This window comes from Palaemon carinicauda, chromosome 8, assembly GCF_036898095.1.
Source record: "Palaemon carinicauda isolate YSFRI2023 chromosome 8, ASM3689809v2, whole genome shotgun sequence".
In the NCBI taxonomy this organism is placed as follows: domain Eukaryota; kingdom Metazoa; phylum Arthropoda; class Malacostraca; order Decapoda; family Palaemonidae; genus Palaemon; species Palaemon carinicauda.
In genome coordinates, this window is record NC_090732.1 from 20857339 (window position 1) to 20875980 (window position 18642).

At 42.9% G+C, this 18642-nt stretch overlaps 2 protein-coding genes across 2 annotated transcripts in view; one reads left to right on the forward strand and one right to left on the reverse strand.

The window, feature by feature from the left end:
• LOC137645682 (ubiquitin-protein ligase E3B) overlaps nt 1-14304 on the reverse strand; it is a 210052-nt gene extending 195748 nt beyond the window's left edge. Inside the window, exon 1 of the mRNA XM_068378530.1 lies at nt 13981-14304. The gene's annotated coding sequence lies outside the window, so the exon portion shown is untranslated. The remainder of the gene's footprint in view (nt 1-13980) is intronic.
• On the forward strand, nt 17-1059 carry LOC137645120 (protein FAM200A-like). The gene is made up of 2 exons (XM_068377956.1): nt 17-218; nt 704-1059. The coding sequence occupies exons 1-2, from the start codon at nt 17-19 to the stop codon at nt 1057-1059; spliced, it is 558 nt and encodes a 185-aa protein (XP_068234057.1).
• Nucleotides 14305-18642: the final 4338 nt, after the last annotated feature.

Consider the following 18642-nt stretch of genomic DNA (forward strand, 5'->3'; position numbering starts at 1 on the left):
AGATGGTGCAACTGCGATGACTGGTAAACTAAGGGGCCTAGTGAGTCGGGTACAAAGCATTGTACCACAGGTGAAGGCAACACATTGTTGCATTCACCGTGAACAACTTGCTGTGAAACATATGCCTACCTGTCTTAAAACAGTTCTGGAAGAGGCAGTAAAAATTGTCAATTTCATCAAAGGGAAAGCACTGAACACCCGCTTATTTACAGTTCTGTGTGAAGAGATGGGAAGCGAACACACTAAACTCCTTTATTTCTCTGGCTGACACGGGGAAAAGTTCTTTCCGGTCTCTTTGAGCTTCGTGAGGAAGTGCAAATTTTCTTGTATGAACGTCATGAGCTCTATAATCGAATGCATGACACCCAGTGGCTCACAAAACTGGCATACCTGTCTGATATTTTCAGTACACTAAACGGATTGAATCTGTCTTTGCAAGGAAAAGATACTACCATCTTTAAAGTGCAGGACAAAATACAGGCAACACGAATGAAGCTGGACTTGTGGTGTGGCCGCATTGACCGCAAAGATTTTGAGTCTTTTCCTCCATTAGCAGATTTCCCGCTTACTTCCAAGGAAGAGCTAGATGATGACACAACACAAGCTTTCAAAGCCCATCTGCAAGGCCTTCACTCAGAGTTAGGAAAATATTTTGAAGAACCAGACCCAAGCTTTGAGTAGATTAGAAATTCATTTGTTACAGATAAAGTAGATATAGAAAAGGTCAGTGTCAACCTGTCATCAAAAGAGGCTGATAATCTTGTCGAGATTGCAACAAGTGGGACACTGAAGACCCTATTCAGGGAAAGAAGTTTGGCCAATTTTTGGGCTAAAGTCCAGCCAGAGTACCCTGGACTTGCAGAAATTGCTTTGAAACACTTGATGCCGTTCCCAACAACGTACAACTGTGAAATTGGATTTTCTACACTGGTTGATCTTAAAACGAAGAAGCACAACCGAATCAATGTCGAACCCGACATGCGACTGAAACTCAGCAGACTGGAGCCAGATATTCCAACAGTAGTGAGGCAGCAAAAACAGTATCATTCATCGCATTAAGTATGGTTGTGAGATATGAGGAGGAAGCGTTGCTGTTAAGTTCATGAAAATTTCTATGCAAAATTATCAATGTTGTGGAAATTATGTTAAGCAAAATATAAACATTTATGTTAAAGATAAGCCATTAATAAATAATTCAGTTGTAATTTCAGTAGCCTATATTATGACCTGCAAACACTTTCAAACTCGAGGAAAATTGTAATAATAAAGGGTCCGCTACATGAGTAATTTTAATAAAAGGGGTCCGCTGCACAAAAAAGTTTAAGAAACACTGGTCTAAATAAATGAGTAAAAAAGAGTGTAATTGAGTCTTATTTCGCCCCGCAAATAACAAAATAAAACATAGCCAGAGTTCTTTTACTTATTTTCCTAAGTAAAACTTATAATTATTGTACTGATAGAAACAAATAGATCTAGCTGATACTTATATTTGTTCCTACAAGTATACAAACCCTGAGCCTTTTTTACTGTCTAGCAAGACACTTCCCTGCAGGGAGCAGGAAGCCTTAACAATGTTCCATGATTAGTGGTAATGATGTATAACGGTAACGTCACATTTCTCAATGGTCTAGACAACCCTATAAAATTTTCCCAAGGTTAAGGCACTTATACAAATCCACAGATACAGTACTTTCAAGTAATTCTCTGGTAAACTTCCATCAGGACAACATGGCTTGAGCCCAAAAATCACAAATTTTAAGTAATTTGTATTTTTCCTAACAATACTTACCTCGAACTACTTTCTTAGGAGTATCTAGAATCTCCTCCCTATCCGACCAAGAATTTTGAGCAGTTCCCCCATCTCCGTTTTCCCTTGTCGGGTCCCTCTGTGGCGGAGGGATACGTGCACTGAGGCGACCAAGGGGTCAGCGCGTGGGTGCGCTACTGGGTCGTTGTTGTCAGTAAGCATATGTCTCTACCTCGAACACCTGTAAGGCACCCGGGGCAGGATGGGTGGGCAATAACCCAAAAGTAGTTCGAGGTAAGTACTGTTAGGAAAGATACAAATTACTTAAAATTTGTGATTTGTTCCAACATGGAGTACTTACCTCAAACTACTCTCTTAGGAGACTTACACTTTAGGAGGCGGGGGTGGACTTACAGGCCGGAAGACCCACCACTACCATCCAAGGGCACGGGACCTAGATAGGCAGCTAGGTCCAGACGACATAAAGACCAGGGTAGGAGAGTCAGGGGAAGCACGCAAAAGTCTACCTGTTTGTATAAACTCACCTTTATAAATAATCCGAGCATGGGCTTCCAAAACATCCATCTCTCACATGGGAGGAGGGAAGGGAAGGGAAAGGGTAGCAAGGAAAGGGAAGTAAGGGGGGAACCTGTGTCGCTTGCAATTACTTCTCTTGGGCTACCCGGGGCCGTAGCCCTAAACTTGTTGAAGGGCGGAAATCACTGGTCCAATGGAGAAGGAGTCCAGGGACTTCCTCGTGCAGTCTTTCAGGTAGTGGGCCGTAAAGGTGGACTGCCTGGACCATGTGCCTGCTCGCATGATTTGGCCCACTGCCATCTTGCTGTCAAAGGCCAAAGAAGTGCTAAGACCTCTAATATCATGGGGTCGCGGGGTACCAGGGACTGCAGACCCCTCACTGGCGTAAGCTCTCTTGATGACTTGCCGAAGCCAGAAGGAGATCGTGTTCTTCAGCACGGCCTTCTTTACCGGGCCAGAGGAGACAAACAGACATTTGATGCCCGGCCAGAGTCTGGCTGTCCTGCTGAGGTATTTCCTGACCGTTCTCACTGGGCACAGGAGCAAGTCTTCCGGGTTGTCCGAGTGAGGGATGACCGGGATGGCCGGGACTGAGAACCCCTCGAACCTCAGGTCTGCAATGGCCGGGTTCTGCGTTTTGGCCACAAACTCGGGCAGAAACTTAAAGGACAGGTCCTTCCACCCTTTTGACTGCGAGACCTCGAATGACAAGCCGTGGAGCTCACTCACGCGCTTGGCTGAGGCCAGAGCCAGCAAGAACACCGTCTTGAGGGTGAGGTCTTTATCTAGAATATCCTTGAGGGGCTCGAAGGGAGGTCTTGTCAAAACTTTGAGAACCTTGGCTACGTCCCACTGCGGCACCAGAGCGGCGCGGGGGGAACAAGACTGCTCGAAACTTCTAATGAGCATGGTAATCTGGCGAGAGGACCCCAGGTCGATGCCTCTGAGCTGAAAGACCTGCCCCAGGGCTGCTCGGACCCCCTTAATGGCTGGAATGGAGACCCCCAGGTCGTCCCTCAGGTGGACCAGGAAGTCTGCAATCTTGTGGACTGATGCATCCACAGGCCTCAGGTTCTGCGTGGCACACCACTTCACAACCGTGGTCCACTTGGCCTGGTACACCGCGATCGAGGACTTCCGCAGATACCCTGACATCCTCGAAGCCGTCTTCCCCGCGTATCCTTCTTTTCTCAACAGGCGCTCAATAACCTCCACACGTGTAGCTGGAGACACTGAGGGTTTTCGTGAAACCTTCGAAAGTGAGGCTGGTGCAGAAGGTCTTCCCTTACTGGTAGGGGCCACGGAAGAAGGGTGGCCAGGTCCTGTAGATCTGCGAACCACTCCCTCTCCGGCCACCAGGGCGCTACCAAAGTCATCACTGTTGCCCTTGATTGCCTGAGCCTGTTGAGCACCTGCCTGAGAATCCCGAAGGAGGGAAAGGCATACACGTCAAGTCCGTCCCATGGGTGCTGGAAGGCGTCCTCGAACGCTGCTGCCGGGTCTGGCACAGGAGAACAGAACACGGGGAGCTTCGTGTTGAGCCTTGTGTCTGCTGAGGCCATCGGCTAGGACATTTCTCTTCCCCGGAATGAACCTGGCTGTGAGAATAATGTGATTCCTCTCGGCCCATTCCAGGACTTGAGCCGTGAGATCGCACAGCTCCCTTGATCTCAATCCTCCTTGCTCCTTTATGTAAGCCACCACGGTGGCATTGTCACACGTGAGGGCTATTGCATTTCCCCGCAGCCGGTGGCAAATATTGCGAGGGCCTTTTGAACCGCCAGCAGCTCGAGCAGGTTTATGTGGAGAAGCTTCTCCTCCGGGGACCACTTTCCCTCTGCTGTCTCTTCGAGCAGATGGGCTCCCCATTCCTCCTTTGACGCGTCCGTGAAGAGCAACATCTCCGGAGGAGTGGAAGTGTATGGCACACCCCGTAGGGTGTTTGCCCTGTCGGACCACCAGAGGAGCATGTTTCTGGTGGCTGGGGTCATCATGACTAAGGACTGAGGCGGGTCTCCCAGTGGCTAGAGGTCCTTCAGATTCCACTGGACCGGCCTCAGCTTGAGCCTCCCCTGAGGAACTAGCTTCTCCAACGAGACCAGGTGGCCCACGAGTCGCTGCCAATCCTTGGCCCTCACTGGTGCACTTGCTAGAAATGGTCGAATTATGTGGTCTAGATTGCCCAGTCTCTCTTCAGAGGGGAATGCCCTTGCTACCTGGGAGTCCAGGACCATCCCCAGGTACGTCATCCTGGAGGTGGGGATCGACTGGGACTTCTCCATATTGATGGTAACCCCCAGTTCCCTGCAGAACTGTAACAGCTTTGCCCCCTGCTCCTTTAAGGCTGTCTCTGAGGCTGAAAGAAGCAACCAGTCGTCGAGGTACCTGATCAGCTTGATGCCCTGCTTGTGTGTCCAGGCTGATACTATGGTGAATACCCTCGTGAAAACCTGAGGTGCCGTCGACAGGCCGAAGCAGAAGGTCCTGAACTGCAGAGACTGGGCTCCCCACTTCACCCTAAGGAACTTCCTGCTGGAGGGATGTACGGGGATCTGAAAGTAGGCGTCCTTGAGGTCCAGGGACATCATGAAGTCCCCTTCCCTCAAGGCTGCCAGTACCGACTTCGGCGTGTCCATCTTGAAGGACGTCTTTCTGATGAACTTGTTCAGGCCCGAGAGGTCGATGACTGGTCTCCAACCCCCCGTAGCTTTTTCCACCAGGAAGAGCCTGCTGTAAAATTTTATTTTCATTATAAAATAAGTATTTGAACATACTTACCTGGTAGTTATGTATATAGCTTACGTCCCTGACGTCACGGCAGAAAATTAAAAAAAACTTGCGCCAATCGCCGATTGGATAGCCAAATGTACCACCTGTGCGCCCCTAGCGAGGTATCTAGAAACCATCCCATGGATATCCATATTTTCCATGCCTCTAGTCTCTAGAGGGGAGGAGGGGGGGGATTTTAATCATACATAACTACCAGGTATGTTCAAAAATTTATTTTATAATGAAAATAAAATTTTTAAACACAAGACTTACCTGCTAGTTATGTATACTGTATAGCTGATTAACACCTTTGGTGGAGGGTTAGAGACAGCCGATATAGATGGAATTTTACTTAAGAGTTAATAAACAAACTTATGGGTTCGTACCTGATAAGGAAGCTGACTTTAATGAATTCTTTCATTATGTCTACTTTCCTTATGAGATCCAGCGATCCACCCAGGGGGCTGAAGACCTCTAGGAGTTGTCAAACCGGTCTAAAAACCTCTATGTGACAGGACCTCTTCCAATAACCTTGTTCTGGGCGCTCTCAAGGAACAAACTGACCACCTGACTAAAATCAATAATTGCGGAGGATTGTCGTCCAATCTCCACAAAAAACCATAAAAATACAAGAGTTCCAAGAGAAGAAAAGGGTATTAGGTTACGGGAATGTAGTGGTAGAACCTTCCCCCACTACTGCACTCGTTGCTATGAATGGTCCCAGAGTGTAGCAGTCCTCATAAAGAGTCTGGACACATTTCAAATAGTGTGAGGTGAACACAGATTTACTCCTCCAGAAGGTTGTGTTCATAATGCTTTGTAAAGAACTATTCTGCTTGAAGACTACGAAAGTTGCCATAGCTCTAACTTCATGTGTCTTGACCTTCAAAAGCTTGAGGTCTGTCTCACTACAATGTGAATGAGCCTCTCTTATTAAGAGCATGATGAAGAAGGATAGTTCATTCTTCGACATATGTAACGAGGGCTTCTTGACCGAGCACCAAAGAGCTTCTGACTTGCCTCGTAACTCTTTCGATCTTTCCAGATAGAACTTCAGGGCTCTTACTGGGCACAGGACCTTCTCCAATTCCTCACCAACCACATCCGAAAGGTTCGGAATTTCAAAAGCCATGAGCCAGGGTTGAGAAGGGCGTTCGTTCTAGCAAGAAAGCCTAGCTGCAAAGAGCAGATAGCTTTGTTATCTCTAAAGCCTAAGTTCTTGTTAAAGGCATGAATCTCACCGATGCCTTGTCGCCAGACTGACCAAAACGAGAGTCTTCATAGTGAGGTCCTTAAATGAAGCTGAGTGCAAGGGCTCAAACCTGTCACTCATTAGGAACTTAAGGACTATATCCAGATTCCAAGCTAGTGATTCCTGGTGCCGTTCCTTAGATGTCTCAAGGAATTGAGAAATCCTATAGGTCTTTATTATTAGAAAAGTCCAAGTTCCTATGCCTGAAGAAGGCTGCTAGCATGCTCCTGTATCTCTTGATGGAAGAAGATGAAAACCTACGTTTCCTTCTAAGGTATAACAGGAAGTCAGCAATACGAGTCACAGAGGTACTGGAAGAGAAAACAGAGGTGACTCTGCACCATTCTCTAAAAATCTTGATGGTAGAAGACCTCCTTGCTCTTGCAATCGCCCTAGCTGCCTCCTTCGAAAAACCTCTAGCTCTTGTGAGTTATTCTATAGTCTGAAGGCAGTTAGACGAAGAGCTTGGAGGTTTTGATGGTATCTTTCCAAGTGGGGTTGTTTGAGTAGATCTACTCTTAATGGAAAGCTTCTCGGGGAGTCCACCATCCATTCTAGTACCTCTGTGAACCACTCTCTTGAGGGCTAAAAGGGGGCCACTAGAGTCAATCTGGTTCCCTCATGTGACACAAATTTTTTGCGTCACTATGTGTACAATCTTGAACGGAGGGAATGCATACACGTCCAGGTGAGACCAATCTAAAAGGAAAGCGTCAATGTGGACTGCTTCGAGATCTGGCACTGGGGAGCAGTATGTCTCCAACCTCTACGACTTCGAGGTTGCGAACAGGTCTACACAAGGATGACCCCAAATCCGCCACAGGTTTTTAGCAGACCTCTTGATGAAGCGTCCATTCTGTGGACAGAACTTGACCTCTCCTGCTGAGACTGTTTGCCATCACGTTCTTTTCCCCCTGAATAAACCTTGTTACAAGGATTACACTCTTCTCTTTTGTCCAGTAAAGAAGAACTCTCGTAGTCTCGTAAAAAGACCTTGAGTGGGTTCCGCCTAGTTTGGCTATGTAGGTCAATGCTGTAGTGTTGTCGGCGTTGACCTGCACCACTCTGTTCAGTACTGACTTTCCGAAGCTTTAGAGGGCCAACAGGACTGCCAACAGCTCCTTCTGGTTTATGTGAAGGATCTCCTGATCTTTTGATCACAGACCCGAGATCTCCAACTTGCCCAGTGTTCCTCCCCACACCGAGTCCGAGGCGTCGGAACACAACACAAGGTCTGGGTTCCTCTGTTCCAAGGAATGACCTTCTTGAAGTTTGACCGGATCGCTCCACCACTGAAGGCAACTTTTACGGATTCCATAATGGGGATGCATTTTGTCCCTATTTCCTTTCCTTCGTTCCAAAGGCGTTTGAGGTGGAACTAAAGAGGGCGAAGATTCAGTCTTCTCAGGGAGACAAACTGCTCCAACGAGGAGAGGGTTCCAGCAGACTCATCCACTCTCTCACAGAACACTTCCGTTTCTCTAGAAAGCAAAGAAGCTTCAACAGGGCTTGCTCCGTCCTTGAGGCAGACGGAAAAGCCCAAAAAACTTGACTCTGAATCTCCATCTCCAAATAAATGATCTCTTGGATGGTGTTGAGACTTGTCTCTGTTTATCAGAAGACCCAGTTCTTCTGATAAGCACAACGTCATCTGCAGATCCTCCAGGCAGCGATTGTAGGAATGAGCTCAGAGTAGGACACGTCCCGGACTGCTCCAATGGCTGCAACCTGGAGCCTGAGGCATCATGACACGACGCTGTTTGATAGAGGCAAACTTCCCCTTCAGAGGTCTGGATGCAAGACTCCAGCCCCGTCTGGGCGCTGCGTCATCCGATGAGGACGAAAACACTTTCACCTAGCTTTTCACATGGCGAGTGCGAGCGTCCTGTGAAGCGTCAACAGGTACACTCGAGGGGACGAGTGCTCGGGCGCTAACGCCTCTCTTTTCCTTTCGTCGTTCGACATTCCTTCTCCCAGGGGTTGGGGAGCTTGGAAGAGGTCAATGGCTAGAAGAACGACAGGTCCTAGCAGACGCACCCTCTATTTGAGGGGCGATGCCTAGGCTAAAACAAAGAGCCCAAAACTGGAAAACTTCCTCCTTATATACAAACCTCAGGTATTGCTTGAAGTTCGGATGGATGGGGATGTAGAAGTAAGCATCCTGGAGGTCTAAAGAGACCATCCAGTCGTCCTTTCTTAATGCTGCTAGGACCGATTTCAATGTCTCCATGGAGAACTTTGTCTTCTGAACGAAGGAGTTAAGAGCACTTACATCCAGGACTGGTCTCTATTGCCTCCTTCTCTAATAAGAAAGACATTTGATGTTGCATAGCCTGTCTCTTTGACTCCTCTCTGTATCTGGCAGAGACATCTATCGGAGTTACTATTAAAGGAGGTTTCCCTAGGAAAAAAATTTCGAATCCCTCCTTTAGTAACTGTACGGACCAAAGGTCTGCTCCTCTCATCTCCCAAGTTGCCAGAAGGTGTTTAGTCTGGCTGCTACAGTTGTCTGTGCGGCTTGAGAAAGAAGTAGGCAGAACCTTCCTTGCTGTTTTAGACACCAAATCCTATGTGGCCTTTTGGGCTAAAGTGGAAGAGACCTCTTTGACCAATTCTTGAGGAAAAAGAGAGGAAGAAAAAGGGTGCGTACTTCAATTCTGACTTCTGAATGGGTGTAACCCCAATGAACAGAAAAGAACACATCTGGGCTCTTTTCTTAAGGATCCCCGCTGAGAAAAGGGCTGCCAACTCATTGGAACCGTCCCTTAAGGTTTTATCCATGCCTGACATAATGAGGCTGAGACTATCAGTGTCCACATCCTTCAAGGCAGAAACCTTCTTCCCCAAGGCTCCCAGAGTCCAGTCAAGGACATTGAATACTTTGAAAGCTCTGAAGATGCCTTTGAGAGGATGATCAAGCTCTGACGTTGACTAGAGAGTTTTGGTCCTTCTCATGGCCATCCAACGAGGAGCGTCTACTAGACTAGAAAAGTCTCCTTGGGCAGAGGCAGGAACTCCCAAGCCGAGAACTTCTCCCGTCTCGTACCACACACTAGACCTGGAGGCCAATCTAGCCGGGGGAAAAGAGAAAGTCGTCTTTCCCTGGTCCTTTTTGGACTGCATCCAGTCTCCCAACATCCTCAAAGCTCTCTTTGATGATCGAGACAGAGCCATCTTTGTAAAAAGAGACTCCTTCGATGCCTTCCCTAGCGTAAACTCTGAAGATGGGGAACGAGGAGCAGCAGGCACAAAATAATTCAGAAACTCTTCAGTAAAAACTCTCATGAGATTCTTTAATTTAACCAAAGGATGAATGGTCTTAGAATCTTCTCCTTTTGAGAATTCCTCTAACAGCTCAGTAGGGGAAAGGTGATCGTCGACCCCTTCCTCTGACAATGCTCTAACCGAAGTAGAAACGTCTTGTTTATCAGGATTCAACTCCTTAAGGTCCTGACTACTCTGGTGTCAAGGCGCCTAAGATCATCACGTCTGGTGTCACATTGTCCCAACGCTTGACGCTCGGAACTAAGACACTCGCGATCATAATGATCGGAACTAAGGCGTCCGCGATCTCGACGCTCAGCTCGACTGGCGTCATCACGACGTCCGAGGCTCTCACGCTCGGCGTCACGTCTCACTGCTTGACGCTCGGCATCACATTTAACTGCTTGATGCTCGGCGTCACGTCCTGTTTGACGCTCGGCGTCACGTATAGCTGCTTGACGCTCGGCGTCACGTCTGGCTGCTTGACGCTCGGCGTCACGTCTGGCTGCTTGACGCTCGGCGTCAACGTCTGGCTGCTTGATGCTCGGCATCACGTCTGGCTGCTTGACGCTCGGCGTCACGTCTGGCTGCTTGACGCTCGGCGTCACGTCTAGCTGCTTGACGCGCAGCGTCACGTCTAACTGCTTGACGCTCGGCGTCACGTCTAACTGCTTGACGTTCGCGATCACGGCGCTCGGTTTCATGACTTCCAAGGCTCTTACGCTCCGCGATATCATGACGCCTGGCATCATGATGTTCCAACGCTTGACGCTCGAAACTATGACGTTCACGATCTAGACGCTCGGAACTATAACGTTCGCGATCTCGACGCTTGGTTTTATGACCTCCGCTCAGTGTCAAAAAACGTGTCTAACTCTTACAGCAGCGTTAGTACAGTAGCTTGACTTCCAATGCTCTGGGCGTCTGTGAGCTCCGCCATCCGACGGCGAAGATAACATTTTTACCTTGCCTTTCCCATGGCAAGGGCAAGCGTTCTGGGAAGCATCAACAGGAACGCTCGAGGGGACGTCTGCTCGGGCGCTAACACCTCTCGCTTCCTTTCGCCGATTGACATTCCTTCTCCCAGGGGTTGGGAGCTTTGGAAGAGGTCTAAGGCTAGGATAACGACAGGTTCGAGCAGACGCACCCTCCACTGTACTGATTAACTTCACTGCACTAATTTAGCACTGAAACTTGCACTTTTTAACTCTTTCACATAAGACCATAATTAGACCTGCCCGCGGAGAGAGATCTTACTCTTCCGCCAAGGGCTTGAATGAGAATGCAATAGGCTATACGATTAATATTAGTATCCCCAATATCAAAAAAATAAATAACGATACAAAGTAATTTGTGGGACTGTATCGATCGTCATGAGTACTACGTAGCGTAAATTTAACTGTACGCTAGTTTTATTTAATCTCTGAAAATAGATCGATGATTATCTAAAGAAAGTATACTAATAGGACAAATATTTTCTTAAAAATAATATATTCCTTTTACATTATAAAACGTAAATACTTTTGCTTTGTAAGTTAGTATTTTCTTTTCATTCCTAGCAAGAAAAAGAAATGAATTTTGCAAGTCATACTACGTAGTTTACGTCACATGATTTGTGACGTCATAGTGTTGGCGGAATGATTTCCTTCCGCCATCATGTTTTTAAGAGTAGGTTCGTTAGTTTTACAGTAAGGGGAAAAAACTCCTATTCCTACCCCTTTCAAGCTACGAACATAGCGATCATATTCCAACCATTAAATCTCAGTCAAAATAAAACAAAAACCAAACGAGCGAAAGCCAAAAGTAAACTGTACATCACCAAGATAACTGCAATTATACAGGTTACAGCGAGTGAAAAATCTAACGATGTCCCCAGTGTTGTGGCAGGGAAGATCTGAGGAATCACTGGAATGGTTCCAGGTACTGGTGGTACACCTGGCTATCCAATTCGCGATTGCCGCGAGTTTAGAAATTTCTGCCGTGACGTCAGGGACATAAGCTATATATATAACTACCGGTTAAGTCAGATGTTTAAAAAACGGATTTTAAAGCGAAGCGAAAAATCTATTTTTGGATGAGATGGCCATGTCGTCCTGATGGACCCACCCTCCTTTTATATGAAAAGGCTTAGATAAAGATCCCTCCCGAAACTACTATATCTGTAGCACCATGCTCAATGCTACAAGGAATGAGCGCCATCTTGGAGCCTTGTAATAGCACGGGAGGAAGGGTAACCTTGATAGCGGCTCCCCTTCAGTTTAGCAACTCTTCCCCCTCGAAGTGAAAGCGCTATTCGGGGTGAAGATTGCCATGTGTTGGATCAAGATATACGTCTCCTGATATTATGCGATATCCTTAAGAGAAATTTTAAGGATACTCGCGCCAGGAGTTAGAATTCTGGAGACCTATGGTCAATTCTCTGGGAGTATCACTGTAGCCAAATATCCCTTAGAGAGCTGCCTAAAGGAACCTTTCATCAGGACGACATGGCCATCTCACCCAAAAATAGAGTTTTTGCTTCGCTTCAAAATCCGTTTATAATACGATAAACACTGCTACGAACCACGCCAGAGAAAATGGGATGGAAAACCCTGTTTTCTGTGTATCCGGAAGTCATGGCAAACAAAAGCTCCAGTGTTTTGACAGTGTTTCATTACTGATACTCGATTTTGATTACGGTAACTGTTTTTTTTTGTTATGATGAATGTTTTTGTCTGACGATGACTGACGACAACCAAGGTTCAAAAAGTTCATTTATATATCAACACAATTAGACAAGTACACTATATTTTAAGGTGTTACGAATGTAACTGATGACGATAACTAGCAATAAGCCATAGCTTTTCAGTTATGGTAGTCGACCCACCATAACTCAATAACTAAGGATTTCCGCCAGGAATCCTTATCACAACCATTCAAAACACCACAAAATATCTTAAAAACCAGTCTTATTTTCCACAAACCATTTATTGCACCATTCTATAATTTTACCACTAAACCCATCAAATCACCACCGAGTTTATCAATGATAGAGGTCTATAGAGTGAAACCATAGGTTATGTTTGGGGGAGAGAAACAGACCGAACAAATAACAAAGATATGTATAAAGCAATTATTGATTCTATTTTAATGAAACCTTAAGTAAAGTTAGATGAAGCTCAGGCTCTGATGTTCGGTAAAGTTAAGTTAGAATAGATTTCCGAATTTGGAGCATAAACCCATGCAATGGGGCAAGGGAGGCTATTCACTGTCAAGGTACAAATGGTGAAACACTCAACAGCCACATTATGAATTAGAAGTTAAAAGTGTTAAGACACCAAGATGGAAGAAAGGAAGAGGGAATGGAGGCACAGTAGTATGGTAGGCAAGGGGATGCTACAAAGACCAATTTATGCTTATAGAGCACAAGGTGATATAAACTGATGGCACTAACAGCATAAGGAGAATTAGGTTAGGATACATTGCAATATCTCACAGGTGTTGTATTTCACATCCAAAATTCTCAGTTTAAGCAAAGATCTCCATCAGCTATCATTAGATTGGGAGGGTTTATATCAAGTTAGTCAACCACTTCATAATAAAAAAAATTCTTTGTCAATATCAAACCAAGAATTGCCTTTAAAAGGGGCATATTTTACACTTAAACTCCATTATAAGTAAGAACATGACATTTACAAAGTTACATTAGTCTAGTGAATGATACAACCCTGAATGTAACTTGGCTGAAAAGTTTGTCTTGAATGGATACAATTGACCTTAGCATAAGCACCGGAACTCATTTACAAATTTGACATTGCATAAAACACAAATGAGGGTGTATGTATGATAGCGGCCACCTGTAAGTATGATTACGGTATAGTCCCACCCAGTGCCATTATCGCTTGCCAGTATGTAGAAGATTGATGTTTTTCTTTCTCGTGAGCGGACCTTTTTTATAGAAAAACGTAGCTTTTTCCCTAGGTTACATTGCCCTATAATACAGTACAATAATACCAAGAATAACATCAAGCTCCTACATACTGGCAAGCAGTAATGGCGCTTGGTGGGACTCTACCATAATATTACTTACGACAGTGTGAGGGCGAGCGCAGGGGGGCATTAGCACCACAGTTTGGGAAGTTGGTAAGGTCACAACTTGTAGGTTAGGTTTGGTGGAGACCTTTAGGTTAGTTGGCGTCCATTTATTATGCAGTTTGGGGGGGAGGAACTGGCCCCTAATATACAAAGACTCCCACAAATGTCTTTGAACCCACCATAAAATCTGGTTCAGGGCCAAATACCCACTCCAATACCAGAGCTGCTGAGTAACACGCCCTATAAATTGCCTTGCTAGCAAGTCCAGTTCCTTGTCATACCTAGTAATACGATAAACACACAATACAATTGGTTTATACAATCAGACTGACCTTACCTGACAATAATCACTGGATAGGGTATTACGTCTCGAGTCTCGAACCACCATGAACTGACCGAGCTCCAAATCTACTGAATATTATTCTATACATTGGCCAAGTTCAAAGGCTTTCATAGCCTAGATCTAATAGCTACTTAAAAAGTTGTTCGAATGACTTTAAATGAATTCTCACTCTCAACAATTTCCAGTTAAACGATCATTTTCTGGATTATCAGTTGATCAAAAGTAGGAAATTGGGCACGTTTGCCTGGAATTTCATCACTGCAATTAATTCGTCGCAAAAAAAAACACAAGTTTGTTTACATATTGCAGTTACTATGGTTACCAATAGATGGCAGAAGTGACGAACTGTCATGGGAATATTAATTTTGGATTTAAATGATGTATTTTGATAGTAATTGTTGAACTCATTTTCTCTAATTTATTTTCCCATTAAGATATTAAGCCTGGGGGAGCAATTAAATTGTCTAGTAGCAGATTATAAATATTATCAAAAGTTCTGGTAGAAAAATGTAAATAACACGTAAGACTGACTAATTTGCCCTCTCACCACAAGCCGTATACCCATTAGATTGGTCGAGTATTAATTATAGAGTAAATCTTTAGAACCCTAAGTTTGGTTATAAAAGCTTTAGGTTAGTATCAGTCAAGTCAGTAATAAGTTATTACACTGAGAAAATCAAGGTAGCTGAATTAAAAGAGAACATAAACAAAGGTATATGATTTCATAACTGTGAAGAATTATCTTAACTCTATTTTTAGTTGTATCATATTTTTATTTAGTTCCTGCATGATGTAATTCAGCTACATTTTCGATTTTCCTATCCACTTTTGTATGATTTATTTTAGTTGCCATCTCCATTTTCTTTCCCCTCTATCAAGATAGTGTTCGTGACGTTAGAACAGGTAGAATTCTCCGCTAGTAATCTGCATGGAACGGTTCTTACAACAATGTCTTCCTGGTTTTGGTTGCAAATTGTGCATTAACGTTTGTGTGTATTTAATTTAATCTCCCTGACTAACATTCAAGTTTGTTTTAAGTTTTTTATTCTACCCTGTTTCGAGTATTGTTTTCCTGTCTGGTCTTCAACTGCTGACTCACATCTTAATTTGTTGGATAGAAACTCAAACTGATACATACGCTTCCTTGATGATTCTCATGGATAAATCAGACAGGCTTATCTAATCAGCAAGTGATAATGTAAACAGTCTTATAGGCTACAGCAACCAAATTCGAACAAACTCGTCATCAAGAGACTATAAACATGGACAATTAACGCTAAAAGATTTTGTTTCAAAATCGTTCAAATGCATTGATGATAATTACATAGTATAGTCGTATCTCAACATTTCAATAATACATATCTATGATATTTATAAAATGCCTATATAATCCGAAGATCAAACGCGCCAGATAAGAATCGTATACAAAGCACTTAATTTACTTGTGATATCCTATTCTACGTTATCATTGCTTTTAACAAAGTTCATATAAAATCTATAATCATGAAAGGGCATTCCTTAACTCATAAAAAATAAAGTATTTTTATTTTATTGTAAGCACGTATTTTACCTCAATTACTATTACGTGGAATTTTGGACCCATAAGTCACAGGCTTGTGGTGATTTTTTTCCCTCGATATCCGTATCTTCATTATCCCTTGGCATGAGGATATTCCCTCTTTATTCCTTATTGATATCTGCGGATTTAGATCCGGATACTGTATATCACCGTCCTGCATGAGATTAATATACATATCTATAACAGTAGGCCTAAATCCCTTTAAAAGCTTTGTTCGGACACGTGCCTATTCACTGCCACTTGTAGCCTACTCACCTGACAGTACAGTAGTAATGGCAGTGTCCAAGGAGATAAACATTGTTGCTGCAAATTTTAGCTTAAGAGGATGAATAAGACAAAATGTCAATTGTCATGGGAGCAGATCCTATTAAACATAGATTACCATTATATACTAAAATTCTCAAGATTTTTGAAAGATTTGCCATTTGATACCTTCTGAATATGTACGTGACTCGGTTTAGATATGGATACAAAATAAATACAGGTATACTTTACATATCTTGGAGCTGGGTCTAGGCCCACTGTTAAGGAAGAAATTAAATTACTTCATAAAAGAAAAACAGTTCCCGATGGAATGTTATGTAAACATTGAATAGGACTGTTTACTCTTTTATTCTTAATAATTTTATTCTTCATGTATTTGGTAAATTTCTTTTAACACAAATATACAAAACACATTTTCAATGCTTTCAACGAAATTAACTAAGCCGTTTGACTTGAAAAGAAATCTGGCATTTTGATGGTATTCATATAAACTATCATTGGGTAATTATTGATTTAAATTATTTCAGTCCCACTCGTAATCAGTTGATTTTTAACAAAACCACATTTCCTATTTGTTTTGTGATCATAATAGTGGCTGCATCGTGGTCTCGCAGGAAACACTAATTGCTTACACAACCTTAAAATCCAGCACATATTTCCGGTGTCACTGTTGTTTCGTGATCGTGCATCATGTGTTTAATCAAATCAGCAAACTATTTCTTTTAAAAAAAATCGACGTTGTTATTTGTGAATGTAAGTATTCTAGTAATTATCAATTGTCTCATTTGAAGAAGAATTCTATGCTTATTGTAACAACTACTTAACCCAAAATACAATGTTCTTGTAATTTAATTACTTACTTACTTTGACGGCTGTTTCCGGTCCTATACAGCAGGGGAACCCTACTCTCTACAGGACCTCCACTGTCATTTTATCTTGTTCGTTCAGAGTATTCATCATTTCATATCACGTATTGCTCATTTGCTGTTAAATCGTCACTGTCAAAGGACTCGTATAATAGGAAAGTCTTCAGTTTCCTTGTGAAAGCCTTAATATTTTCAATCGTTCGGATGTATCGTGGGAACTTATTGTATAGTCTCGGGCCACATATTTAAAGGCTCTAGAGCCTACAGTAGACATATTTCTAGGTTCTAATGGTTTAAAACCATCTGTAACTACTCTCGTGCCAACTCGATTTGTTGGCTGCGCAATATGTAGCAATTCTCTTGGGTATTTTGGATGACCGGTTCTGATAACTTGGTGTGTTATTGTACATATATCAAATTCAATTCTTTCTTTAATCGGCCGCCAGTGTAAATTGATTAATGTAGGGGTGATCCTTTCTCTAGGGTTGACACCTTTTATCAATCTTCCTCCTCTGTTAATTATGTTTTGTAATTTCTTAAATTGTACTTTTGGTAAATTGTAATAGATGGAATTGCAGTAGTCAATTGCAGTTTATCACAAGTTTCTTTTCAGAATATTCATCCAAGTACTTTTTTTAAAGCAATGCTTCTGAGATGATAACCAGCAGTTTTTACTACATTGTTTATTTGGGCATTGAGAGTAAAGTTACAGTCAAGAAATACGACCAGGTCACGAACTATACTAGATATCGGGGTAGGGTCATTATTTGTGTTTATTTGAATATCACTTAAGTTTCTTATGCTGTTTTTTCTTTCCCACCACCATACTCAGTTTTTTTCTCATTTAATTTTAGTTGTTTAATTGTCATCCATTCTTCAACACTCAAGGATTCTGTTTAAAGTTTCAGTAGTGCCGTCTATATAATTTATGGAGAAGTAAAATTGTGTACCATCCACAAATAATTTGAACTTCACACCATGCTTTTATAGTATTTTCGATAGACTAATGGAATAGATACAAAATAAGATTGGGCCAAGTAGACTCTCCTGAGGTAGCCCTCTGCTTAAAGGTTCATCTGATGAATAAGAGTTTCCAATTTGCACATTGAGGAGATATCTCATGAATATAGTTGTTATATTGTAGATTCTGGCATTTGTTTTGAACAGTGATCAAAGTGTAAACCAAAATGGTATAGATTATACCTCTTGGGCGAATAAATGTAGGTAGATGTCTTAGTAAAAATTAATTAAGCTTTAATCAATCTCTCTCCTCTCATTCATGGTTTGTAATATCTAAAGTTGCAGTATAGGTGTGTTGTGATAGATAAAGTTACAGTAGTTAATCCTGGCAATAACACAGTTTGATCAGAACATTCATCCAGATATTTCAGCCATGTGTCCAAGATGATATCCAATGGATTTTACTACATTATTTACTTGCGCGCTGAGAGACAAATTGATGGTCCAATAATACACCTGGGCCATGATTCTCACAAACTCTTAAGGTTTCTTAAACAGTTTTTATTTCTTACCACAATACTGCAGTTTTTTCCTAGCTGTGAAAAAAAAAACTGCGTTGATCAAACCAATATACAAAGGAAAAGGTGATGTGAACGAATTAAATTCATATAGGCTCATTTCAAATTTATCCTACATGTCGAAGCTTACTGAAAAAAAATCATAAGTGAGCAATTATGGGGGCATGTTGATGAGTTAGAGGTATTCTCGGAAAATCAATCGGCCTACAGAGCTAATCACTCTACAGAAACTACCTTATGCTCAATAATGAATGATATGATAGGTCTTCTTGATGAGGGAAAGTGTGGAATTTTGATTGTTAGATCTTAGTGCTGCTTTCGATACTGTTGTGCACGAGTACTCACTTGACGACTTAAAGTCCATTGGAGTGATTGAGGAAGCACTGGAATTTTTGCGAAGCTACTTAAC